General features: G+C 31.8%; 3 protein-coding genes across 4 annotated transcripts in view; all 3 read right to left on the bottom strand.

The window, feature by feature from the left end:
* Window positions 1-8,792: 8,792 nt before the first annotated feature.
* On the bottom strand, window positions 8,793-14,693 carry LOC143223370 (uncharacterized). Its single transcript, XM_076451270.1, has 2 exons — window positions 13,343-14,693; window positions 8,793-12,679 (listed from the first exon to the last, which is right to left on the bottom strand). Exons 1-2 carry the CDS (start codon window positions 14,538-14,540, stop codon window positions 12,657-12,659), a joined length of 1,221 nt encoding a protein of 406 aa, XP_076307385.1. The 5' UTR covers window positions 14,541-14,693; the 3' UTR covers window positions 8,793-12,656.
* A 1,897-nt stretch (window positions 14,694-16,590) lies between these two features.
* On the bottom strand, window positions 16,591-19,009 carry LOC143223371 (histone-lysine N-methyltransferase, H3 lysine-79 specific-like). Its single transcript, XM_076451271.1, has 3 exons — window positions 18,835-19,009; window positions 18,125-18,277; window positions 16,591-17,135 (listed from the first exon to the last, which is right to left on the bottom strand). Exons 1-3 carry the CDS (start codon window positions 18,883-18,885, stop codon window positions 16,737-16,739), a joined length of 603 nt encoding a protein of 200 aa, XP_076307386.1. The 5' UTR covers window positions 18,886-19,009; the 3' UTR covers window positions 16,591-16,736.
* A 520-nt stretch (window positions 19,010-19,529) lies between these two features.
* The window catches only part of LOC143223368 (histone-lysine N-methyltransferase, H3 lysine-79 specific-like), a 29,353-nt gene continuing 22,078 nt past the window's right edge, over window positions 19,530-26,804 (bottom strand). For both annotated transcript variants that reach the window (XM_076451268.1, XM_076451269.1), the window contains 10 exons: window positions 26,401-26,491; window positions 25,704-25,798; window positions 25,305-25,423; window positions 24,339-24,387; window positions 23,194-23,293; window positions 22,364-22,470; window positions 21,760-21,801; window positions 21,277-21,493; window positions 20,180-20,371; window positions 19,530-19,780 (listed from right to left, as the gene is read on the bottom strand). In XM_076451268.1, coding sequence (XP_076307383.1) covers window positions 19,545-19,780; window positions 20,180-20,371; window positions 21,277-21,493; window positions 21,760-21,801; window positions 22,364-22,470; window positions 23,194-23,293; window positions 24,339-24,387; window positions 25,305-25,423; window positions 25,704-25,798; window positions 26,401-26,491 — 1,248 coding nt within the window. In that variant the 3' untranslated portion in view covers window positions 19,530-19,544. The remainder of the gene's footprint in view (window positions 19,781-20,179; window positions 20,372-21,276; window positions 21,494-21,759; window positions 21,802-22,363; window positions 22,471-23,193; window positions 23,294-24,338; window positions 24,388-25,304; window positions 25,424-25,703; window positions 25,799-26,400; window positions 26,492-26,804) is intronic.

Raw genomic sequence — 26,804 nt, 5'->3', positions numbered from 1 at the left:
TTGCTATATGTAGTTGACCCATGCTACCAAGAAAACATTCTGAAGGATAAAAAATTTGATTCAAGTTGTAACTTTATTGCGACCAATTTTCAAAGCAGTGTGTGTGTCTTCTTAAGCAACTGATTAATTTTCAGTCAATAAAGAGTTCATTTGGTCATAAACGCCGTGAAATACTGTGAAATGTAAGGTGTGTTTTTTTCCGTTAATATAACGATAGGATGTATGTTTTTCTTATATTTTAGCCACTGTAGCTAACATTCTTCTGCTTCTTCGTTGAACCACTGCGAGTAGCAAACAGAACTGATCCGTTTGGAGAATAGTGGATTCTAAATCTTTGGAAATTTGGCAACTTATACTATTGTCAGTATTTGAAGAAAACGATCTGAAAAACGCTCTGTGTATCTCAGTATCCGCTTACTGAAGGTAGAGTTTGAAATTAGTGACGGGAAAGAACAAAAAAGAAAAGAGAGAGAAAGAAAATGGCAAGAAATAGGGAATAATTGACAATGGAAAATGAATATTTCCTTGGACTAACATGAGCTTTAGAGTATTTTCTATTAATTTGTAGATTTGATTTTAAAGAAAGAGATAGTGAACATTTAAGGCTGCGTTTCAGACACATAATTTCTCTATGTTTAATATTAATCTTGCATGAACCTTTCGTATAATAGATAAGGCCTAGCAAAATAAATGGGACATATATCAAACATTTAATAATATTTTATCCTATTGTTTATGCAGATCATTGGCAAACGTTGTTTTTTTTTTACAATACCCAGTCTTATAACATACTCAGCTTAAAATATAGTGAAGGTTTGGATAATAAATTCATAAGTTATGTTTATATATGTATGTATAGGAACGCATATCTAAGTTGAATTATGTGAAGAAAATCTTAAAAAATAACGTCAAATTGCTTAAGCTAAATTAATTTTCAGTAAGAAAGATTGCAATAAATAAAAAACTACAATTCGTTGTTTTTCGCATTGTGTTAATTACTAATGTGATGGAATTTATCCATATCCCTCAGACATCTTCATACAGCGCAGATAGCCCTTGTGTAGCTTTGCGCGAAATTCAAACCAAACCAAGCCATATTCATACCAACATAAATCTAAGAAACAAAATACGCAAGCATTATGTAACTATATTGCTTTTAATAAGATAATAAGTAGCCTTGTAAAATTAATTGAGTACCTATCTTCTACATCAAATATGAACCCTAGATGCATCTTCCTAAACCCAAAAAGTACATATATAAAGAACAAAAATACCTTATATTTTGAGACCCACATCTTAGCACCTGAGAATGGAAGTAATGTTTCAAATATCCAATACTATTTAGTATAATAAAAAATATCGTCTGCTCTTCACAGTAATCTTTTTCTTTACCATTTCTACTAATAGTGTGAAAATGATCAGAAATGTTGCAAACTAAATTTTCTCCTGATAAAAAAATTGATTAATTACTTTATATTATTTTCAGTTGTTCCCGATATATAGTATAGATGCCATACCCCAGAGTGACAACGGTAAGTATACGAATTTACAACACGGTAATCAATGTTCGTTTTCCAGTGGTAGACACAGGAGATAACCCCATGAGGGTATACTTCAAAAACAGTCCATATCATTTTTGTTAATTGTGTGATTATGGCCATCAAACTGAACAGAAATCAACAATATTTTTTATACAAAATGGATAACTACATAAAACGAAAAAGTTGCTTAATCAAAAGCAAGCCTACTTTCAACAACTCATAAAGTCACTTTAAGCTTAACAACTGCTAGTATCAGAAAAGATGTTCACAGCTCAGTATTAGAAATGAGATTTCTTGAGTTTATTTAGCTATTCTAATAATTAGCGAAGAAATTCTGTAAGTTTGTTTATGAATGAGGTGTACTTATCATTAGTCACGTAATTTTTGTTCAAACATTATTTCGGCACTTAGGCCTACAAGTTAAAATAGCTGTAAAATGTTAGGGAAAAAATAGAAGAATTTTATTTTGTTACGTGAACAAGATTTAACATTATTTTTACCAGATTATTCAAAATAACACGTTCAATAAAATAAGTTTCAAAAGTATATTTATGAAACTAAAATACAGCTTTGATCAAATTTGAACTTGAATTGTTTAGGATAACGACAAAACAGGCAAGAAGCGAGATTTCTATCTCGCTTGAACTGATGAAATATTTAAATAAAGGTTCAGAATAAAAAGATAAAAAAAAAAATGAAAATAGAATGTGAAAGGTAAATATCATAAGTTGAAAAGAAAAACATACAATTAAATTAAGATTAAGAATAAAGAGATAACAAATTAAAAGAACAAGAAGGAATTTAATGGAGAAGTTTGAAAGAGACGAAATATTTAAAGAATAATTAAGCTAAAATACATGCCTTGTTGAGGATAAGGTTGACGAAACTATTAGAGACCTGCAGAGAGGGTACAACAACAAAATTAAAGAAGTGCAGACAGACTGTACTGACAAAATTATAGAAGTACAAAACGAATCTGGAAAACGAATAGATAATTGCTAAGATTAAACAAGTCATATCTTTTTCTGCATCTGCTCCAGAATTCCAACTGAAAACAAGATTTTCTACAAAGTATGGAATAGGAAAACTTATTTATCTGCACTTATTACTATTACTGCTGTGTCATTTGTTATTGCGTGACTTTCCTGAACAATATCAACTAGGTCACCATCAAATCCACTATGAAAATTTAACTGCCTAATTCAACAAGAGAACCCAATTGAGAAACCAACAGATTATGATAGAAAAGTACCATGAGAGGCATATCAGGCTCACTTTTAACAGATGAAATAATGTATACCAAGATATTCATCTTGCTGCTCATTTAAAACGACCACCTTTAACGACATTTAGTAATCTTCCAGCTGAGAACCATAATAGCTATCAAATATTGGTAGATTTTTTTATCTTACAGGTTTAAAACCATACACCAATTTTGGAAAAGGATACAGATAAAAGAAAAAATCTTAACTTAAACTGCAGAAGATTTGGAAAGGCTTGCCCAATTATTATACCCAGATGTTCTACATGAAAGGAAGGATTTGTGGAAAAACCAATTTATAGATGTTACAACAGATGAGAGTGCAAATATTAGACTAAAGCAAAGTATTTGCAATTCTTTAAAGGAAGATGCAATTGATGATGAAACTGGAATCCTTGAATTACTAAAGGTATTTTATAGAAGTTGCTAGGTCATCAGATAGAGTAGTATTAAAACATCGACTTCCTTGATGATAGGCTAAAAGTGCTGAAAGGTTTAGTCATATACAATAGAATAAATGAAATATAATAGAATAGGCTTTTATTTCTTATCTTACAAAGATATGTTTCCTATAACTGCAAGCAAAAGCCCATATAGAACAATAGCTCTTCTTAAAGGATATCGTAAAGAAAAAAAATTGTTGTAACAATTATGTGTCGGGACTGTAAGAAATCAACAGCTGTTATTAAGCCAAAGAGATAGAACCCAACCAGTTCAAAGGAATAACATACAACTATCCAGACGTTAAGAAAGCGGGACTAAGCTGGATCTATTGGACGAAATTCAGCTAAAAATGCTCAGTATGCTTCCTAAATGAGATAATAAATTCATTATTTGATGAAAACCATCCACGAGTTTATTGATGGAAAGTCTTGGAGTATGTTGATCAGTACGTGTTCTTCAGCGACAATTTTTAGATATGATTTGGTAATGTAAGGTAGGAAATATATACCTATGGTTTTTAAATCACTCTTTATATTAAAAACGTATATTTGACATTTTTCACTGTTTTAGAATCTCACCTTCATGTTTCCTTTATAATCAAAAGACGATTTTGTTTGTTTTTGAATTTCGCGCAAAGCTACTCGAGGACTATTTGCGCTAGCCGTCCATAATTTAGCAGTGTAAGATTAGAGGGAAGGCAGCTAGTCATTATCACCCACCGCCACCTCTTGGGCCACTCTTTTTACAATGAATAGTGGGATTGACCGGCACATTATAATGCCCCCACGGCTGAAAGTGCGAGCATGTTTGGTGCGATGGGGATTCGAACCCACGACCCTTTGGTAAGGAGTTGAGTGCTTTAACCACCTGAGCATGGCGGGCCTCAAAAGACGAAGTCACAATAAAGCGTTTTATTTAAATATTTTTATTTTTAAAATAATACGCAACATTAACTTTGTAACTTCACTTTATAAAAACAGGTCTGGTTTAAAGATTTAACTACTTGTGAAATTAATAGATTAGCAATTCTATAAATGACTGTGATTTTAAAAAATCTAAGTCACTTCAAATAGCGAATTTCATTATCAGCTTGGATAATTTCAATCAGAATGGTACCTTATGTATAGGTGGACTAATCGGTTTTGACAAAACCCATTATGATTCAAGTATAACTGTCCTTACTTTTATATCACTGGAGAGAGAGAAAGCAGCCAAGAAGCATTATCTCCATACGAATTTTATCCATCTCCTGGAAATGAATATTAGAAATGAGTGTTGTTTTCATAATGCCCCTATATAGCCATTGCAAGAGCATCCATGTCGTGGTTCTGGGTATCACAATCTACTACGATTGCTAATCTCTCAACCAGTACTCATTCCAACTTTACTGATCAAAAAGTCTACGGCCAAGACAGAAAAATAGGAATATTCCAGTAGATAATAGTGAGAGGCAGATGATGTGACATTTATAATTCTGCCACAACTCCAGGTCCTCATTCACAGTAGAAATTATTGCTGTAGCTAGTAAAAATGTGATCAGATGTACAAAGTACTGGATGGAAACTATTTAAGAATGGATAGGCATGACAAGAAGAATGATGTGTCTCCAACTGAAAGTATAGAATATCTTCAAACCATGTCTTGATCTTTGAAAGTGTCCAATCTGCACCCTAACATAATTAGTCTACTACTAGGCCACGCCTAGCTTCAGAGGCGTCCTAGGTACTTAAAATAGTCGGAGCTGGAGCCCATAGGCGCTGGAATTTTCGCATATCAGTATAATATCAATTATACTGATTTTCTATTCTGGTTTTCCAAGACAACAACTGGGGGCTCAGGGCAATAACAAATAGAATCGTGGACGGTCCCCATATAGCGGTACATAGCATCACCTATATTTAAAATAATACTGTTTTGCTCTTATTTGCAAAAAAAAAACCATTGATAAAAACTTATGTTGCATAATATATGTTTTCGATCTTAAGGACTAGGAGGACATTTGCTAGTTTAATATTTGTTACTGTCCCACACTGAAATTTAAAATTTTTGTTCATGACACTTTTCTCTTAAGTATAATTTTTTAGTTATTCCCTTAAAGGCCAATGCAATTAAGTATCTTTTTCAGTTATTCTCTTAAAGGCTAATGTAATTAAGTATCTTTTTAGTTATTCTCTTACAGGCTAAGGTAATTACTTAAAGTCTGTATATCTAAATTTGTGTCTTGCCAAGAAACAAAACAAAAATACAACAGAAAAGCGTTCTGCAAAGTAATACATATTTCCAATCGTTCTGTGTTAAAATTTATTACTTTTATGCTAAAAAATAACAAAATTGAACAGTGCAGCTTTAATTTATTGTTTATAGACCTGCATCGATTAGGTTTTTGCGCCATCTAATGTTTATATACAAAACCTAATATATAGAAACTGGCTTACTATACGGAATAATCCTGTTTATACAGAATATTAAAAAGAAAAGTCCCTTAATGTGCATTATTTTACTGTAACAGCAATTTATATAATAAATCAATTATTAATGGTTAATTATTATGTTAATTTTTTTACAGTTATTTTTCCGTATGTTACATGATTATTATAGTGCTGGATGACTTGAATGAAGTAGGCTTCTTGGTGGTTTTGATATTTCATTACCTAATTAAAACCTAAAGGTTGTAATTAGCTATGATTTTACACTATTTTAGCATATATATTTTAGCACAGTTTTTATAAATAAGGAAGAATCAAGACATTGATAAGAAAACATTATAATTTTTGTTGTTGTTTTTTTTACTTGCACACAATAGTTGGTTACAAATATTATATCAATAGTCTTTATTATCAGTAGATATTTAATACTTTAATTTATTGTCTTGATATCTCTGCACTATTCGCGTCTACCTTTCTGTTTTATTTCTATAAACCATTTATTTTATAGTGTATAGTGTAGTGCTGAAATATAATAATTCGTGAGAAAAATAAAAACGATTCTGTCCTTTTTCATCCAACAGTAAGTTTTGTTTGTTTAGCCTTTTCCTATTGGTGAATATTGCCTTTCTTTAAACTGTATCTAAAAGTCGTAAAAGTATAAATATACCCCAGTCAGAGTTTTAAAAATTATCAAGTGAATGGTAAGCTGCAATCAGTGAGGTAGAACGTTGATTTTCAGTACATACAAGGAATTAACAAGTTTCGTATAAAACTTGACATGTCTTTCCGAACCATAACGTATACTACAGCGAAACAGATGGTCTGAAATGGCGAACGTCGAAGTGTCGATAAACCTTAAATAAAAAGGTCATGCTTCGTACGCTTGAATTATTTAAGCAGCTGTAAAGTGACACCTGCATTTTATTTTTAAGAGTTCTTTCTTCCCTTCGTATCTCAAAAAGAACATTAATATTTTCATAATGACAGATTTTATTTGTTTTTGAATTTTGTGCAAAACTGGTTTGGTTTTGGAATTTCGCACAAAGCTACTCGAGGGCTATCTGTGCTAGCCGTCCCTAATTTAGCAGTGTAAGACTAGAGGGAAGGCAGCTAATCATCACCATCCACCGCCAACTCTTGGGCTACTCTTTTACCAACGAATAGTGGGATTGACCGTCACCTTATACACCCCCACGGCTGGGAGGGCGAGCATGTTTAGCGCGACGCGGGCGCGAACCCGCGACCCTCGGATTACGAGTCGCACGCCTTACGCGCTAGGCCATGAGAAACTACACATAAGAATGAGCAAGTCAAGTTGCGGCCTATTACGTCTGCGATTCGATGTGGCTGTTTGTCTGACGTCTTTACCATGAAAACGGGACATTTTGTGCGTCTCAAAAACTTTTATTAGGACACCAGGACAAAATGCCAAGAAAAGGGCTGCCCCAGTAAAACTGGGATGTCTGATCATCCTAGGCAAGGTACTCACGATCTAATTAAGGGAGTAACTGTCACTCTTATAACGCACTTTCAACTTAAAGTGCGGAACATTTTGTGGAATCGCAGGAATTCAAATCCGGTTTATCAGCCCCGAAATTCAGTTTTATATCACAAGGTCAGCCCGCTTTCACTACGAAAAAGAAACTTAAGACCCAAATAGCGACATATTTGTAAAGAGTCCGAAATTACAGTTGTTACTAACAACTTTCATTTTTTTTCAAATTTAATTTTATGATTACGATGCTTTCACAAATTTAACAATGTGGAATACGAGTTCGATTTTGCGATTATGGAAATAGCTTCAAACACATGGCCTAGTATGGAGTGTAACTTTAGAATCCGAAAGGCCTAGAATTTTTCTTTAAAATATTCCATCTATTGAATCAATTGGAGAAGCATTAGAAATAAGTCTTAAATACAAATATTTTCCAATAATGTTTCCAGTTGGAGAAACAACCTTTCAAGAGCACAGCAGCATGTCTGCGGAATTACACGCTAGAAACCAGTTTCGATACCAGTGGTGAGCAGATCACAGATTGTCAATTCTGTAGCTTTGTGCTGGACTCTAAGCAAACAAACCAGTTCGAGAAAAAATTATTCCACACGCGGGGAAATAATGTACTCCCTTTCCCGACCTCAGTTCAGTTTTTTTATATTTCCTTTATCTTTGGGTATTGAGCCGGGCCTTACGTTTAACATGGCCTGTAGGTCTAAAGTTACACAGTTTGCGTTTCGTTACTGAAAATTGCATTCCACACTTTAGGACCGTGGGTGCGTTAAAAGAACGATTGCTAATTGGTCTGACAATAAACAGTCTAAAGCTAATTGGAGATGCATTCAATACAATTAATTACGTTAAAATTTGGGATGGCTACTCCATACAGTCCTCGTGTAGCTTTGCGCGAAATCCAACAAAAATGAAATTATCTTTGCCTATTAGTCTTTATATTCCAAATAATCGTACTTGTACGATTTTTAATTTTGGAGAAATTTTCCATCCCCACACCATGCTTATTTGGAATTGCACATTTTTTTTCGGTCATCTTTAACGAAAAGCACAAAACTTAATTTCATACTATGATTTTTACATGTAATTTGAGGGCTTAATCTTTCCATCCTGCACTATTATTGGAACACGAGAGTATACAAGCGTTTCTTATAGTTAATTTGTAGTTAACCACAAAGTTAAGCAAAAGGCTATCTGTGCTCTGCCTACCACGGGTATTGAAACCCGGTTTCTAACGTTAAAGCCAGCAGATATACACTGTGTCACTAGTGGGTTGTTTGTTACAGAAATAGATAACAGACATGGAAGGCTTTCCGAAAAACATCATCTTCCTTCGCAAATCGTACCTCCAAACAGTTGTTTTAAAATGAAATCGAATATTAACGGTAACTGTTAATATGTGAAAATATTAATTATAATTTTTAAAAGTGGCGTACGTTTTCTAATCGAAACACACACACACATAAATAGTTTTGTGGTATTTTCCATGGCCTTAAAATCAGATTTTAATAAAATATTACATTGCTAGCTCCAACGCAATAGTAAAATAGAGCAAAAAAAAAAAAGAGAAACAAACAAGACATAGAAATGATTTCAAAGTACAGAACTATATATTTTTCAAATTCTTTATTACAATTCCTACACAATATACATACACAGCGCTTCTCACTAAAGGGCACCAAAAGTGACGTCACACACATGTATATATGTATATATACGAAACTTATGATGGCCATCGAGTGGTAACTTAAACTGAAGTTTCACTTGAATGATACTTAAAACCAAAAACATTGAGATCACCAGATGAAAGTTTTGTCGGCAGGATTGTTGATATGTGGCAAAACACTACCAGATAAATTAATAGCTTAAATATTGAACCATTTTGTTGTTGTTTTAAAATAGAATATCAAACAATAGACAACAATATGGTTTCCTTTTAAGTTAAAGATAACGTGAATAGTACAGACGCTGGATTTGTAAGAAAAAACAAAATCTATATTTTACTTATAATGGTGATGGTTTTGTTTTTTTTTCAAACCTTTGAAGATCGTGTATATTTTTAAAGGCACAGTTTCATTACCTCATAACAGTAAAACAGACGTTTTGTTACAAACATGTCCACCATGATCAAAATTTTAAACCTTGAAAATTTAAAATACATTAAGATACAAGAAATAGACCAAAGAAGGAATTTTCTTGTAAGTTTATAATTTTAGATAATTACATAAAAGAGCACTTGCACAGTGTTAGTACAAGTTATTACTACAAAGATAAAAAATTACAAATATAAGAAAAGCAAAATTTTTTAGATTATACAGAGAGAAATCAATTTTATGTTGTTACTTTTACATATTATCAAGGAAAATACCTCAAATGCACTAAAAGTTAACTACAGTCAAAGATATGGTAACTTTTTATTTTATGAACACTAAAAAGGAGGGTAATTATTATATTAATTTTTAACATAATACAATTTCATTTATTTGATACTCATGTAACAGTATCACATCGAACCAGACAATAGACATAAACCTTTGGTTGTTTGAAGCAATCAATAGCATCTGTTGTCTGTCTGTATGGCTTAATAATAGGTTGAGCAAACATGTTTCACAGGTTTTTTTATCTCCTGAACTAGATAAAAAAAAGTAATCTTAAATTACAGTTCATTAAGACAAGTTTCTCTCGTCTATAGGTGACTATTCATATCATTGTTACTTATGAAAATATCAGACGAGAAGACCCTGAGACATCACGCAAACACACACACACACACACACACACACAAAATCCTAAAATCTTTCCATCTCATGGAAAAATGATTTATGTAAGCTGAAGTAAAACTTGATGACAAACTTCTCTTGCATTTTTCTTTAAACACTCAAATAAATTACTTGGATTCTTTTTTAATCTTCCTTCATAACAAACTGAAAAGCTTGAAAAACAAAAAAAGGAAATTGACTTAATTATACAATTAATTTATACTAAAATAAGAAAAAACTGGAACCCTTAGTCAAGCCCCTCACCAGGGGGAATTGAATCACAAGAATAAACAAAAACATTTTAGAGAATACAACTAACTAAAGTTCATGGTGTGCCAGAACACAAAATAATGAATTTATAAACTTATGTCAGTAACAGACACTGTACATACTTTCTTACTGTAACAGTAAAAAAATGGCAGTGATAGAACAAGCTAAAGACTTATCACCATTTTAGTGCTCAACCACATGTTCAAGTACTTGGCAGTGTTTAAACAAATTACCATGGTAAAACATGAAAGCTTTCCTTGCAACTGTAAGCCTTTTGTACTAATTTCACATTTTGTCCCTTACTTTAGAACTATTCAATTTACAACTTATTCAAAGTTGAGAACACTACTCTTATTAACTTTCCTTGTTTGTACAAGTGACAGGAACAGATATGCCCATCTGGATGCCCAACATATGCTTGCAAGTTTAAATGATATTAATAAAGAATCATACTGTAGCACCTTTAAAACTTTCTCAACTGAATTTGATATTTTGTCTTTAGACACATTTTGGAAAAAAAAAATTCAATTTTTTTATATTCTGGTACAAAATGTAATCTTAGTCAATATTCAAGTTGTTGGAGTTTTAAATTAAATAATTCATTTATTAGTGGGACAAAAACCAGTTTATAATTGATCAGGCTATGATCGTCACTAGAATATATCACTTAGTCTAACCTACTACTCAATACATGATACAGTACAAAACATGTTACAGTACTAATATATATATATATATGAATGACAATTTAATGTATATTAAAACACCATAACACTATTTCCACAGAGCATTATCTTAGTTAATAAGTTTAATAAAATTATTCTTTACCAGCTTTCATCCTTCACTAAGTAATTCTTTGCATTATTCCATTCTCTAAACACTTATTTAACTCTACTCAACCTTTTTGAACTGGGACTTCTCTATTGAACAAAATACTGAAATCAAATCTTACCAATCTCATTCCAAAAATCTTCTCTAACCTAAACATTAATTACTTGTGAATTTGCAGTACTAATGCCCACAATATACCAAAGCTATATTTTCAAACATAAAATTAAGATCATGACAACACATTACCAAACAGTTTAATTAAGATAAAAGATAAATATTTAGAAATAATAAGATACTATCTTTAAAGCAAATTGCTTTTAAACTTCTAAAGTAGAGCCAAAAAAAATGTTTTCATCTAGTACATTTCCCATTATCACGAGAAAATACATTAATCAAACTCAAGCTTCTTGTACTTGTATACTTACTTCTAAGACTATCTAAGTTCATCACATCTGTATGAATACATTTATAGTAGACAACATTCATAGCTATCAAAGTAACAATATAATGACTTAAACTAGAAACACTATAAAAGTTCCAAAGTGAACTGTACAAATTCCAATATCAAGAGATAAATTTGAGTTTTCAATAAAACAATTTCCACTAGAATAAACAAATTATCAATGGTTAATTTTTTTTTTGCCCAATCGAAATAATATTCACTAGCATCCAACACAGATGCTTTATTTTGTTACATAAAGTATAATAATGGATGAAAAAAGTTTTTAAAAGAAGAGTTGATAAAGATATTTAAGTCTATAATAACACAGAAGGCAAAACCTGTCAGCTTATAAAGTTGGCTTGCCTTCACAGTTGGATCGGATATTAATGGGTTATGATTGAATGGTCTGAATAAAAAGTTAAAATTGATGAATGAATGGAGTGCTTCTCAAGATGATGTATGAAAATAGAGGAAAAATAAAAAATGTAATGAAAGGACGGGATATGAATTAGTGAGCAAGGAAGAATTTTTCATTTTTAAGCCTGATTTACAACTTCAGCTACAAACTAAGTTCAAATCCCACAGCCTTAAAATCACAGCAAAATTGTTCATAAGCAAGTGATTATGAGCAGTTTTTATATTTTATTTATTGAAAGTTTTAAATGATCAGATTACATAAAGAAAATTGTCTTTTGTACTTATGTTGTTTTGGTAGAAAAAAAAAATATATATATATATAAAAACTTAAATTAAGATTTTAAAATGAAGACACAAGACTCAAACATCTGACTACATTTTCCACAAAAGAATCTCTAGGTTTCAAACTATAGTTAAAATACATAAAACTTGCATTTCTCAAGTAAAAAAACAGTTTCTTGGCTTGGTGAGGTACTCTGACATCTTGAAAGGAACACAACCATTACATTAACTGTACCTATACATAGCCCTCATAGAAACACTGTTTACAAAAAAAAAAAAGACAATTCAATTATGGGTACTAATTGTGAATAAACCAAGGATTTCAACTGCCAGTCATGTAACAATGGCGAGCATGAAAACAACATATCCATGTTACATTCTGGGGAAAGTTGTTACAAAGTCAAGAGTTGCGTGGATTGGCTGAGGTAGCTACCTTTCCAACAATGACCTAGTCACTCTCAACTGATGCTGGAAGTTTAAGAGACAAACTGAGTAAGACCTGAAATTTAAGATACAATGGTCAGTAAATCAGATTCTAAGAGGGTAAAGTATAATTATTATCAAGAAAAAATACTTCATTAGATTAATAATTATAAAAAGAAAAAAACTTGTACTCTTTCCCACGTTGTTTCTAGGACTTAAATTACAACAATTTAAGATGAAACAAACTGAATTTAATAAAAGCCTAAATGCAAGTTAATTGGAAAAGTTCGGAGTGAATATTGCTAAAATTATTCTTTAATTACATATATAATATAAATAAAAGTGAACATAACTCATCATATTATTGCCTATTATGTTTCACACATTAACCAATATCACATTTAAAAAAACAAAAAAAAACTTGTTTTATCACTTAGCTTGTTAAAAGAAACTGTCTTTTACTTTAGTTTAGTTTTAATCTAATTAGAATTACACATCTTAAATGTCATTTTAAGCAATTAAAAAATATATATATTTCTTCTTAGTTTTTGTTGCTCATTTCAAACAGTTCTGCAAATTAAGGTATTAACACAGATAAAATGAAATCCTAAAAGCTTTTCAAATCTTGACCTAACTGAACATAAAGTCAGAAATACAGTATAGGTTACAATATTTTGTAACCTATAATTTTATCATGCTTTAGATAGTTATTTTGAACTGTTTGTATAGATGAGGTTACCTGGGAGATGTTGAATACAGCTGGTGTTGCTTCTTCGAATACTGGAGTGATGTCCTGACTTACGACTTGCTATAGACCTAGTTGGGTTGATCAAGTTTATGTTGGTTGGGGGCATGTACACTGAATCCTTGGGTGGCTCAGTATCCATTAGCTGGGACAGAGCTGAGTGAGAAACAGTTGGGTGCACTTGCTTCTGACTGTAGCCATTGATACATAGAGATGGTGTTGTTGTGACATTTTTTCCACTGACTTGTGCTGTAGGTAACACTGTTGTATTTTGAGAAGGTGTTTGAGGCTGATTCATTTGGTTATTCACTGGCACTAAAGGAGAGAGTGAAATATTTGACTGAAGTCCAGGGAGCAACTGGTCAGGAGTAACTGGTTGAGGCTGAACACTTGGAGTACTAACATTCACAGTACAGTTAACTAAGGAGTTCAGTTGAAGATTACCAGTAACAGGAGCTGATCCTATATTAGGTGGGGGAACACTGAAATCTGGCAGTGCTTGTGGTGGTAGCATATTGGCAGAAGAAGTAGGAGGAGGCATATTGAAACTTGGTGGGGGAACAGAAAAGTCAACCATAAAGGGAAACACTGGTTGAGCAGTACCTGTTGCCAGTGGAAATGTTGCCAAATTTACTTGAGGCACTAAGGTTGATGACTGTGCAGGTCCCACTGCAAAGGCAAAAGCTCCTGCAGAAGGATCAGAAGATGAAGAAAGCGTTGATGGAGGATGTTGAGAAGGTGGAACAGAAGGTGGTGGCAGGTTGGTTACTTCACCAATATTAACTGTTCCTTGGCTGACGGCAGAAGAATGATGAAACACAAACTGACCAGTGTACTGAATACTCTGAGAATGAAGGTTTCCCACAGAGATGATAGGAAGTCCTCCTACATAAGCTGGATGGGTCATCATGGCTGTACATGAAACTGGCTGAGACAAGGAAGTTTCTACTCCTACACCATTAGTTTTGTCATCTTTCCTTGGGGGAGCTATTGCAGTGCTTCCACACTTACTCCTCTCAGTAGATTTCTTCTTGCTTTGAGATTTTCCTACATTTGTACAGTGATGATGGTGTCTCCGAGACTTTGAATACCTTCCACTTTCACGGCTACTGGTAGAATCCGAACTGCTCGCTGACCCAGAACGGGATCGGGAGTGGTCACGTAAATGACGATGTCCTCGCTTCGTGATCATAACAAGGTGGACTCACTGATCTACTCCGACTTCTTCTACTACATGGGCTGTCAACACTGCTAATTGGACTATGGCAATGGTGTGAAGAACCAGTTGTGCTCAATCCTATAATACGTTCAGGGGATTCTGATGGTGTACTTGGTGGTGTGTTTGGAGGAGTCCTTGGGCCCTTTCTTGGTAAATGTAGAGAGGTGGCTTTGCTGTGTCTTAATCTAGTTGGAGGAGATCCTCGGTGATAGTGGTCTCGAGTACGATGGCTCAAAGTTTTTGCTTGAGTTGATGGACTCACAGCCTTAAAGGTTATAAAAACAGAGTTGTCCTGAGAGCTGGATTTGTGATCACCATGTTTGATGCTATCTACCACCCATTTTTTAGATTCTTGGTGAGATGTTGTTACTTTGGTGGTGTTCTTTCGGGAGCCACTGTAAACATTTCCCCGTTTTTCTGGCTTGAACAATTCTTTCCTTTGGCTGTCACTAGGATTTGTAGCTAAAGCCAACAATTTGTCAAAACCACTACAGATTTTAGCTTGCCAGTGTCTTCCCTTTGTTTGATCTGCATGTTTACTAATACCATTCTCTGTCTTTGTCAGGTCTGGTATGACTGTAATGATAATGTACACAGTTGTATCTAACTGTACAAAACATAACAGAATTATATGTTTATTATAATACTGGATAAAATAACTATAAAATACCTAAAACACAATATCAGTTATGATATAAAAACTGTTCATCTGCTAAAATTGTATAGTGTAATATACTATTGTAAGCAAGAAAGTAAAAACAAATAAGGAAATAGAATTTTTTGGTTGTTTTTGATAGCAAAAGCACATCAGGCTGAGTCCACCAAGGGGAACTGAACCTGATTTTAGCATTGTAAATCCACAGACTTACCCCTGTACCAGCAGGGAATGTGTAGGCAATTAAATCTAGAAAATAATGCATGAAGCAATTTTTAAAATGCAATGATGTACTAAATTTTGATCTATTTACAGGTTGATGCAATAAAGGACAAGATGTTGAAAAATCCTTGGTTATAAATAAAAATTGGATTCATGAGTACTGGCATAATTTTGTGATCTTTAAAACAACTTTACAAAAAAATTAATTCACACACACAAACAAAGAAAAAAATAATAACAATCACAAAAAGCTTCATTGCTTTCCCCTGGCCACACACTACAGTATTAACAAATTATCAGAATCTTTAAAAAAACAACAACAACAACAAACTAACCTTCAGATCTAGCCAGGTTTTCCAACTTTTCCACAACTTTGGTTGGTGAGACCCTGTTTGCATCCAATCTTTCTGCAGTTGAACAGGTACCATTTGCCTTAGGAGATGCATCTGCTGCTGAAACACTGCCAGCACTAGGAGGTCCACTACTGTGGGAAACAGACCCTAGACTTTCAATGCCAGAGTCAGAAGCACGACTAAGAGGTGAATAACTACGTTTTTTTGATGGACTAGTTCCACAGTAACTAGAAGCAGAGTTGTGCTTTCTCTTCTGTCTTTTAAGCTTTAACTCATCATGTTTGGGACTACCTTTAGGACTTTTGGAAGCCAAAAGACTTCCTAAGTTTAGTACTAAGCCATTCATGACTTTTGGATTTGGAGATTCTTCCTGTATGTCTTGCTGATATGATTTTATGTTTGAACGTTGTCTCCGTGATTTTGACCCACAATGTTGACGATGACTTTTTTTCCACGTTTTACTTTCCTTTAATGGTTCTGCTTTTAAACTACAGGATAAATGAGGTTCTCTACTTACTTGGAGTGGTGGTATAGTTTTGTCAGAGGTTTTATGACTATTCTGAACTTCTGCAGAGGTTATAAGTCCACAAAGTGATGGAATATCAGTTGATGTAGAAAAATTTGTAGTGCCAATTCCTTCTTGGTCAAGAACTGGTGTATCAGACTTAGATAGAGATGGTGGTAAGGGTGACACAGGTTCATATTGAGGCCCTGAAACAAAGTTTTGAGAGAATGGGCTTCTGCTTGGGCTTATTGGAGAGTACGGCATTGTATCTAAAAGATCATCTGGGAAACTACTATTGTTGTTGGAATGTGTGCTGGTTGTAGAAGAAAGGGTTGACTTTATTACACTTTGGTGCTTTAGAGATGCATCTTCAACATTACCATTGCTACTGGTGGACACAAAACAGTCAGAACTGGTCATTTCCAATCTTCCTTTCAATTCCTGTTCTCTGCAGCCATTAAAATGTGATGAAGGTGCTTCTGCATCTCTTTCCCTAATTCTACCAGAAAATTTTGAATCCTGGGACACAATGACTGAAGACGTTGTAACAGAAAGAGAGTAGTTTTCATGTTCTTGTTTTTCCGATTTCGCGGAAGCAACTGTTCTTTCACCACATTAGGGCCAACATGGCTACTGGGAACACTAAAATTAATCTTTTGTTCCACATTATCTTTACAATGATGGAGCTTTTGTTTTGTGACGGATACTTTTTCAAGGGAGTAAACCTCATTTTCCAGCTTTTGTACCTTACTGTGCAGAACATTCCGTTGGGTAAGAGTGGAGGAGATCTCTTTCAAGATGTGATCTTGCATCACAGGAGAATTTTCCACATTCTAAAAAATAATATAAGGAATCTAGTAGTTAGATCTACAAAGAGTTCTAAGTTCATTATAAATCATCCCATCTCCAATACATTACTCACATGAGAGGGACAAACAATAGTTTGAGAAAATGAGAAATTATAAAAAAAACAAAATGATACAGTCAAGTAACAATGCTGCACTGCATTTAATATTCATAACTTCAGTTTCATTGTTTATTTTAACTAAATTATCATATTCAATTTAAATATCATGTTCAAAATAAACATCATGATACATAACACAATTCAGTAACATAAAAAAAACACCAAGATGGAAGCAGTTATATGAAAATTCATATAGACAAACTATTCATTGGGAATTAAACAAAGACATTTATATGCATATTCTTGTACTACAATGAAACTGTGAAACTTTCAACTTCTGATGTTGTAGGTGTGTGAACACAAAGCAGTTGCATCATTATATAAAATATGAAAAACAATAAATAAAAAGGATTTACTGATTTAGTTAGTCTTAAGTTTTATATTACATAAATAGCAGTAATTTTGTTGAGAAATTGTCCTAAAAATATGTAAACCCACTGAAAATAATTATTTCATATTAAATGTAAGTTTGTTTTTTTTAATGAAATATAACACTAATATTAGCCAAACCACTATGGATACACCAAGCATTTTTTCTGGGAAATGCTAATGACAAAATACACACAAGCTAAAACAACTTCAAAGCTTCAAACCCAACTTTATGATAAACACTTAATACAATTTCTATTATCATAGTGAAAAATCATTTACTCATTTTAACAATATTCGAATACTGGGCTTTTTTTCTCTCTCTAAAAATAATCTCCACACAAAATGTTCAGAGTGCAATTTAGTGAGTTAAAACAAAATATTTGTTTCACAACATAAGGGAAGGAATGTGACAGACTAAACTTTGTTTGATGGAAAAACTGTCACATTATCTAGTACAAATAACAGTATATTTCTAAAGCTTACCTTTGCTAAACCATTAGACTCCAAAGGCAAGTTCATCTTATTGTTTTGTGTAGCAAGCAACAAATTATTTTCTGACTCCAGCGACGAAATTTGACATTGCAACAATGAAGCTTTGGTTTGTAATTCCTTGTGCTTCAAAACAATTTCTTTGGTCTAATGTAAGTTTGAGGAAAATTAAAAAACTTTATTAATCAAAAAGAAAAAAAAATAATTAAAATTCTAGTATTATTAGCTGCTTCCTAAAATTCCCTCAAAGAATTACATATGATAATGTGATACCTTTAGGGCAGTTAGAATAAGGTGGAATGTTTCAGAGAATAAAGGTTTACTGAACAGTCATAAAAAAGCTGTATGTTTCACACACTTTTGAATACTTAGAAGGAAAAAAATATTATCACAGTTGAGTACAAATAACCATTACCTTCTTTACAAATCACTCATATAATTTATTTTCAGAGTTTGTGAACAATAATTAGCATGAAGAGTCAATAAATGTGATCAAAGATCAAAATAAAGATAAGTAAATAATCTCAAGGATCACTGAACAAACAACCTGAGGCTAAAGAATTGTTTTCTGTAGAGGTAAATGGTTGATCCCAGTAACAATATAATAACATGGTTTCAATTAATATCAATAAGCAATCAGTGTTGCTATCTGTAATCTTAAGCTTGCATGATTATTCATTATTTCAAATAACCATTTTACTTACCTTCTTGAGCAGATCTGATGGTAAGTTTGCATGAATACCCATTTCTGACATGCGAGCTTTTAGGAGTGATACACCATCTTGGCTAAGTGCTTGAATCTGTTTCTCTAACTGGGAAGCACTTGAACTCAGTTTAGCCTTTCTCAGCTATGGGAGAAATAACAAGAATTTTATTTTTTTTGTTTACACAAAATTTATCACTTCACATTCAAAGCTGTTACTTCAAAACTTTCTAAATAAACTGTTCATGAATTCTCATTTGCTATTAAAAATTAATTACTGTAGTCTAGGGGTTAGTAACCATGACAATGCTCTTTCACTCAACATTACTGAAGGTAAATATTTCCAAAGAAGAAATCAAGAATGATGAAATTTTTTCTGAGGGAAAAAAAGGCTTTAAGATTTTGATTTTACAGAAAATTCTAATTTTAGCCTATTACATTCAAGAAAGCCTGAAAATAAATAGTCATACTATGCCTAATCTTTTAAATTAACAAAACAAAGAAAATTTTATGTTACAAAAAATAAGGTTTTCAAGTTGTTTCATATTCCTTTATTTGCAGATTGGATGAAACAAAGAGTAATTCAATCAGTTTACTACATCAGATGTGAACAACATACTGAACTTTCAGTTGAAGGTTTAAACCTTTAATATTTTGTGTGTTAAGTATTTCCCAATGATGCTGTAAACAGACAGAGCTTCAGATAAATAGTTAAGTATCTAGAGTTATTTTACCTTTTCTTTTTTCAATCAGACTTTTCAAGTTCTCTTTATACTGGGAAGTTTTCATTTTTTGTATAAAGTGTAAAAGTTGAGTCTTATACAAGTCAAGAAGTTCTTGCAGACCAGAAGGTATTTCTGAAGTAATGGCAGTGTTAGCTGGATTCACAGTCAAAGTGTCCAGTTTTTGGTCAATACAGCCAGGAGCAGGTTCAGACCGTTCACTCGCTGAATACAGAGAAATAATAAATACATATATACTATATGTCTGTGTGAATGTGCTTGTACATGTATGCTTTGTAGCTTATATCTGGTATATTTTCTTAAGTGTAAATAAAAATAATCAAAAAATTAATCTTACGATAAATGTATTTTTTTTGCTTTAAACCATAGAAATCATTAAAAATTTAGAGACATTTCACATTTTTATATTAAAATTGCTTATATTTTACACTTCATACAAGCCACTGATAGTCTGTGATTGATTCATTACCACGTGACCACAGTAGAATGATAAATTTCAGCAACTTTCAAAAAACAAAAGATTGAATGACTCTCAGACATTTAAAACTTACTGATATTCAGAATTAGCACATGTGAGACAAAAATCTACGAATTACTTTTTACCTTTGTTTGATGTGCTTAGAACAGTTTGTGTGTGAAGAAGGTCCAATCCACTGAATGTTAAAGCTTTGCGAAGCTTAGCCTTGACCATGCCCTTTTTAGGCCGTCCAGGTTTTTTCTTTTGTTCTTTCATCTTTACTAACCTCTGTTGCCTCTGTCTCACTGCAGGTCTTCCTGTAGGTCTTTTAAGTGGTTCTATGAAATAAAAACACCTTATGAGCAACTATAGTATAGGAAATAACATTACAGAGACAAGTAGGATATCATAATCTTCAGAATAATGTATTTCAGAGTAAAACTATCTTGTGTGTATGTATGGCATCAATTACTTCAACTCCAAAATAGCATCATCTATGAAATACACTTGTGACATCCTTTTGTTATACATGATTAGAACAAATTTAGTTTCTTAACATCTGAAGAATGAGAGGAATCTTAGTAATAAAATAATGTGGTAAAAAATGTATTGTACTTCCATGGTATGCTGATACAGAACTAACTCACACAAAATACAGAAATCTACATCTTAGCCATAGATGATGTCAGAATAATGGCATGTAAAATAGTATGAACCAGCTAAACACAGTAAAAGTAAAGTATAATGGTATAAGTAAAGTACAAAGAAGAATACAAATGAAAAAAATCAAAAGACAGAATAATTTATGCCAAATAAATTTAATACAAATTATAAACTATATCCATACACATAGCTCACTGAGGTCTAAACATTCTACTGTGAAATGAAAAGTTAGTTTAGGAAAACAAAAATACCATTTCATATTTTCATAAGACTTTTCCTTGCATTTAATTATTCAATAGAAATAACTCTTAAGTGTGTAATCATCAATATGGCAACCAACAGCCACCAATTTCCACCTCTAGTGAGAATAACACAATTTAAAATTATTAATCTGCTACAAGTCACTCACAAGAACAAAATATTTACATTCACTCAATTTAGCAAAATACGTATAGTGTAACTGCTTATGGTAATCTTAAATATTGTTCACTAAGTAAACATTTCATTACTTTTGTCACAAATTATAGAGAGAACATAATTCACATTTTTCTCTAATGTAAATAGGAATAAAAACACATGCCATTTTCTTCATTGCTGTCTTGTCCACTAGTGTTACTAGCTATTGATTTGTTTTGGCTGTTGCACCAAGCAGTCCAGGCTTTTCTTGTAGTTGGTCCAAAAATAATTGTTTCCTCTTTATTCAAATCCTTGGAGTCATTAGACGAGGAGTCTATGAGGAAGTGGTTATTGGCAGTGTTTTTACATTTTCTAGCACGAGTGTTACCAACTTCCTCATCCTACACACAGAAATAAAAATATAAATTTCATACATGAATAAAGGTTAATTTCTCAGTATAACATCATTATGGTCTAACCAACAATGCTACTATAAAGTTTAATTTTGTTATTTGAGAAGTATATATGTAACTAGGCAGTGGATGTCTGCATGGCACAGATTAAGTGGTTTTATAGTTTAGGAACAGATTACAGTTCATCAGTTGAAAAATCCTGCTCTAAGATTTCCTAACGTTAATTAATAATTGTACAATGTTTTAATTCTTACCCTGAGTTTTGGATTCTTCAGCTTCTGGAAGTAGTGCTCTAACTGAAAACAAAACAAGAATAACCTTTTTTTTTTTTTTAATTAATCATAATACTACCAACAAATATAAAAAGTTATTTTTATTGTATGGCAGTGTTTGTACACAGCAAAACTGCATGCATTGCATTTCAACATAAAATATTAAAACAAAGAAAAAATTTATAGTTTTACAAAATAAAAACAGTTTAAGGTGATAAATGTTAAAAGAATGCAGAAAGACAAAATAATAGTAATTGAAGTCTGTAATAAACATGCCATAACATTTTCTGGAAAAAAAAAAATATTTCTGAAATTTTAAAGCTGAATTAATAAAAATATCAGATATAAAATCTAGTTGCACAATTTCATTAAACAGTGTAATACAAAAAACATGCACATCAACTTAATGTATCTTGATCCCATACAGTTAAACATGCGAGGTAGGGATTGTTTCCAAATAGCAATTGTACACAAATATACCCAGTATTTAACAGAAAAAAATACATTATAAATAAAAACATTGTGTGACTTTATTTATGTTAACTGTTTCATACAAACAAAAAAAATATTAATTTTAAATGTTTACCTTAGTTCGATCTATTGTGTGTACAAAGTAAGATACAGGTTTCCCAGTCCATGAAACTGAACCTTTAAGGGGCGTAATTTCTTTCACATGCATAATGGTTCCAATATCTGAAAGCAAAAATGTGTGTTAATTTTCTAGAAGTAAAGATTACAAGATAACATATTTAAAATTGTGTATAATTCATTTCAAAACTGTATTTTCAAAATTAATCAAATATTGTACATAACACACAGCTTTACAACATTTTTAAATACCATGCGAACAAAAGTAACACTTTCTTGAGTTTGATTAAATGCAAGATAATTGTTATTCTTATATTGGAAAACTTAAGTCATTTGAAACTAGTTATTAGCTTTGAACTGTTTATATTTTGTAATAAAGATAATAGTTTTCATCATTTAGGATTACTATGTATGCAAAATGAAAAAGTGCAAAAACAACAAACTCTTTTTACATGCGTAAAATGTCCTACTAGTAAGACACCTAAATAAAATTAAATACACATACCAAAGATACTGCTAAATTAATTGTTTCAACATACCCTTTCTTTTATAATATAATTAAAACATGATCTCTGTGAATTTTAAGGCAAAATGAGGTGTTTTTTTTTAATTTGAGTTTAAACAATTACTTTTATAAACAGTGAAGATTAAAAAATAACAATCAATAAATGTGCTAAATAGAAAATGCAAAAACTAAAAAAGTGGTGCAGTGTTATTGAATAATTTTTCCTATTCTTAAGGAAAGTAATTTTCATCTAAATTTCACTTCCTTTTTGTATATTGAATCCTTTTAGAAACACATAATTTTATGGTTCATTCCTTACATACCACTCATGGTCCTGTCTGTAATGCGAAAGTTTAGAGGACAGAATTCTTTTGATGATACTATCCTAGCACCATCTCTCATATCAGCAAACCTTTCTTTTAGCTGTAAAGACAAAGTTCACAAGTTTAATATGTAAGAACTTCAATGAAACAAATATTTAAGTTACTTGTACAAACAAAAGCAGAGCACTAGAAACAAATCTTAAAGTATCAACGTAAAAATTCTGGACAGTAAGTTATGATTGACAAGATCTTAGTTAGTGGTCACAAGAACAAAAGTGAAGAAATTTCTGGCCCAGTAATTACCCCATACCACCCTTTAGTATCAACATATTACAGTTAAATGCAAACAAAAAGATTTCTGTCATAAAATTTGAACACAATCACTCAAAAAAAAGTAAAAATAAACTGAATAATAAGTTTAAAATTTAAAAAAATGTCCAAAATTTAGAGCTTGGAAAAAAAAAATTTTATTCATAAAAACAGTTCATTGTTTTTACTGCACCACCCATAAAACTTTTTGCACAAAGCTACACGAGGACTATGTGCACTAGCCATCCCTAATTTAGCAATGTAAGACTAGAGGGAAGGCAGCTAGTCATCAACATCCACTGTCAACTCTTGGGCTACTCTTTTACCAACAAATAGTGGGATTGATCAAACATTATAATGCCCCCACGGCTGAAGAGGCGAGCACGTTTGGTATGACAGGGATTTGAACCCACGACCCTCAGATTATGAGTCGAATACCTTAACCCACTTGGCAATGCCAGATCATTTTCAGATGGTAAACACTAGATGTCACATGAATAAAACTTCATAATGTAAACCATTATTTCAAAAAAGTATATTTGTATGCTTATATTGGTTAACGTCTAGCCCAATATTTGCCAAATCTGGCATGTCTCTTGGAAGTAGCATTGGACGGATTTGTCACAGTTTTTGACTCTCTAACAAAAGCCATGTGACAAATTCAGTAGTTTTGTAAGAATATTTTCTTTGGTATACAAAATAGAAATATTGTAATTTACAAACTTGAAATTTATAAATCAGTTTTCTTTTATAATGAAACTACAACAAAAAATGAATAATGCAGTTTAGTTCAAACTGAAAAATATCAGTCACAAGTTATTTAAAATGGTACATACCATGTGATCTACTGTAGGGCCAAAAGCAAAATTATTCACAAACACTAATCTGTAAAAGTGAATGTTATTAATTAGTTTGTAAGCATATGTAGACAAGTACAGAAAGTATTAATTTAAAAGACTTGTCCTCATCACATTATAAATTTGAACATAAAACAAATGTAATAAACCTATATCATACTGACATTTATTTCTAGGAAAACATTTATAGAAAATTAAACCATACAGACATTTACTTCTAAAATATATATATAGAAAATTATAAGCTGGAAGCATTATCAGATTAAAATTCATATTATAATATTTGTTCATTAAGGGTTATAAACCTTGAACTTCTACTCACCTTATAAAATACAAGATATTCAAAATTATTTATGCATTTTATTGAAAGAAGTATCTCTAAACTGCTTAGTTACTGGTTACTACCATTCACATTTTGTATAATCATAGTTAAGAGCAGAACAAGTTTAATAGTTTATGAATAGTTAGGATAATTTTTAATAATAAATGCAATGGTGGTATAAATGTTAAACAAAAACACACCACAACATTATCAGCTTGTTATGAAATTACTTTAGTCTTGTATATATATATTCACACCAATTAAGGTATACAAGCTATTCTAACATTTTGCTAGTCTGGATGATGACTGTGTAGATCACCACTAAAAGATGTGGGAAAAGTCCAACATCTCTTGATGTCCTTTTGATAAAATTTTATTGTATGATTTAAGTTTGGGATGTGTTAGTTTGATTAGAATGTTTATTAGTTTTGATTCTACTGTGAAATTACAAAATAACCTATACTAAACATGTTTTGATAAACAGACATAAAATAGTGAACCTAGCTGATCAGCAATGTTCTTAAATACTAGATAAATATTTTACATCTGGTACAAATATAAACTTCACACAACCTTTTACAACAGACAGAAATATAAAATTGTGACAGTGATGAAGTACTTACGAAGCATTAACAATTGTGTCTCTGTGCTCCTCAGTGAGGAAATCCCCTTTAAAAAGCTTGTATTCCCCATACTTCTTCCCATACCACTTCATCCAAAATTTGAAGTTATGATCCATTGCCTAATAACAGTTTAAATACACACAAACTAATTACACAAACAACATGTGAACTAAGAACATGAGAATGTGTTTAATGGCCATAAAAGTTGCAATTGAAATAATCTGAGCTAAAATTCCTGAATATAATTTAATTTTTTCTACCTCTGAAATCACTATCACAAATACTATTTGTAAGATATTTTTACAGTGTGAATATAAATGGACAAATTCGATATCCTAGCATAAATTTAATCTCTACTATCTTAAGTACAAGATGGAATATGATGGATGATTTCACTACCTTGGCATAATGTGAAGGCACGTCAGCTTTTTCAATACCAATGCACATCTTACATGGTGACATAGCAGCCAGCTGGAGAACAACTTGTCCAACTCCTAAAAAAACAGATGAAACAAGTTGGTATCAGAACACACACACAAAATATGGTAGTATCAGAACACAGAATAATCAGGATGGTATCTGAATACAGATAAGATAAAAACAAAGTTGTCCAAAATACAAAACTAAGGAAGTGTATTTAATTTATTTTTTCCTACATGATATTCATTTTTCTATCTGGCTGATTTCTATGTGAATGTAAGTACACATAAGAGTGTTAAAACTTTCAGGCACTGGTATCTAGATACTTTTCAAATTCATGGTTTATATAAACCTGTTCAAGGATTTACTTTGGTACAACAAATCTTCTTTAACCTTAATGGCTGGTATTTAGGTATACCTGAAAATATATATATGCATGTGCTACATGACTTGGATATTAAAATTGCCTTTGTTTTACCACATAACTCTTCATGCCCATGAACTGTGTACACCAATGTTTAAGCATGATTCTACTTGGAATTAATCACTTATTGCACTACATTGTTAGCATTAAGGTACGATAACCTTCAATTGTAACATAAATATAATTTGTACACCTTAGAGTCAAACAGAAAAAACTACACATATTTTCAATATCTATATAAATACTACTTACCACTTCCTAGGTCAATAAACACATCATCTTCACTGATGTCAATTTCTTGGATCATCTGACCGACAAACTCGTAGGACGTTTCCCCATACACCTGCAAAACAGAATTAAATCAAAACTTTAATTTACTATGAATAATGTTAAACTGCAACAATTTAGAAATGAGTAAAAAAAATGTCAAAAACTAATTGTATCTTTGCCTTTAATTTTCTATATTACAAACATAGTTTTACCATTCATTGCATGCTGAAATTGAAGTATTTTCTGCTTAAACATAGTTTGCCATAAAATATTCAAAGATCATATGTAAATAATAATGCCACAATAAATACTGTGCAACAACATATTGCCAATTCCACAATCATTTTCTGTATATATATTTAACATATGGAACATATATTTAAACA

Source organism: Tachypleus tridentatus, chromosome 8 (genome assembly GCF_004210375.1).
Source record: "Tachypleus tridentatus isolate NWPU-2018 chromosome 8, ASM421037v1, whole genome shotgun sequence".
Taxonomy (NCBI): Eukaryota; Metazoa; Arthropoda; class Merostomata; order Xiphosura; family Limulidae; genus Tachypleus; species Tachypleus tridentatus.
The sequence above is the reverse complement of the archived record's forward strand: the minus strand, read 5'-3'. Positions and strand labels throughout refer to the sequence as shown.

What these genes read in the sequence shown, in the direction of transcription:
- LOC143223370 (XM_076451270.1), bottom strand. Translation starts at nt 14,540, where the DNA reads ATGATCACGAAGCGAGGACATCGTCATTTACGTGACCACTCCCGATCC. An exon ending in CTGTATTCAACATCTCCCAG is followed by an intron (nt 12,680 to 13,342) that starts GTAACCTCATCT and finishes CTTAAATTTCAG; the next exon opens with GTCTTACTCAGTTTGTCTCT.
- LOC143223371 (XM_076451271.1), bottom strand. Translation starts at nt 18,885, where the DNA reads ATGTCAGAAATGGGTATTCATGCAAACTTACCATCAGATCTGCTCAAG. An exon ending in CATCAGATCTGCTCAAGAAG is followed by an intron (nt 18,278 to 18,834) that starts GTAAGTAAAATG and finishes AACTTACATTAG; the next exon opens with ACCAAAGAAATTGTTTTGAA. An exon ending in AGTCTAATGGTTTAGCAAAG is followed by an intron (nt 17,136 to 18,124) that starts GTAAGCTTTAGA and finishes ATTATTTTTTAG; the next exon opens with AATGTGGAAAATTCTCCTGT.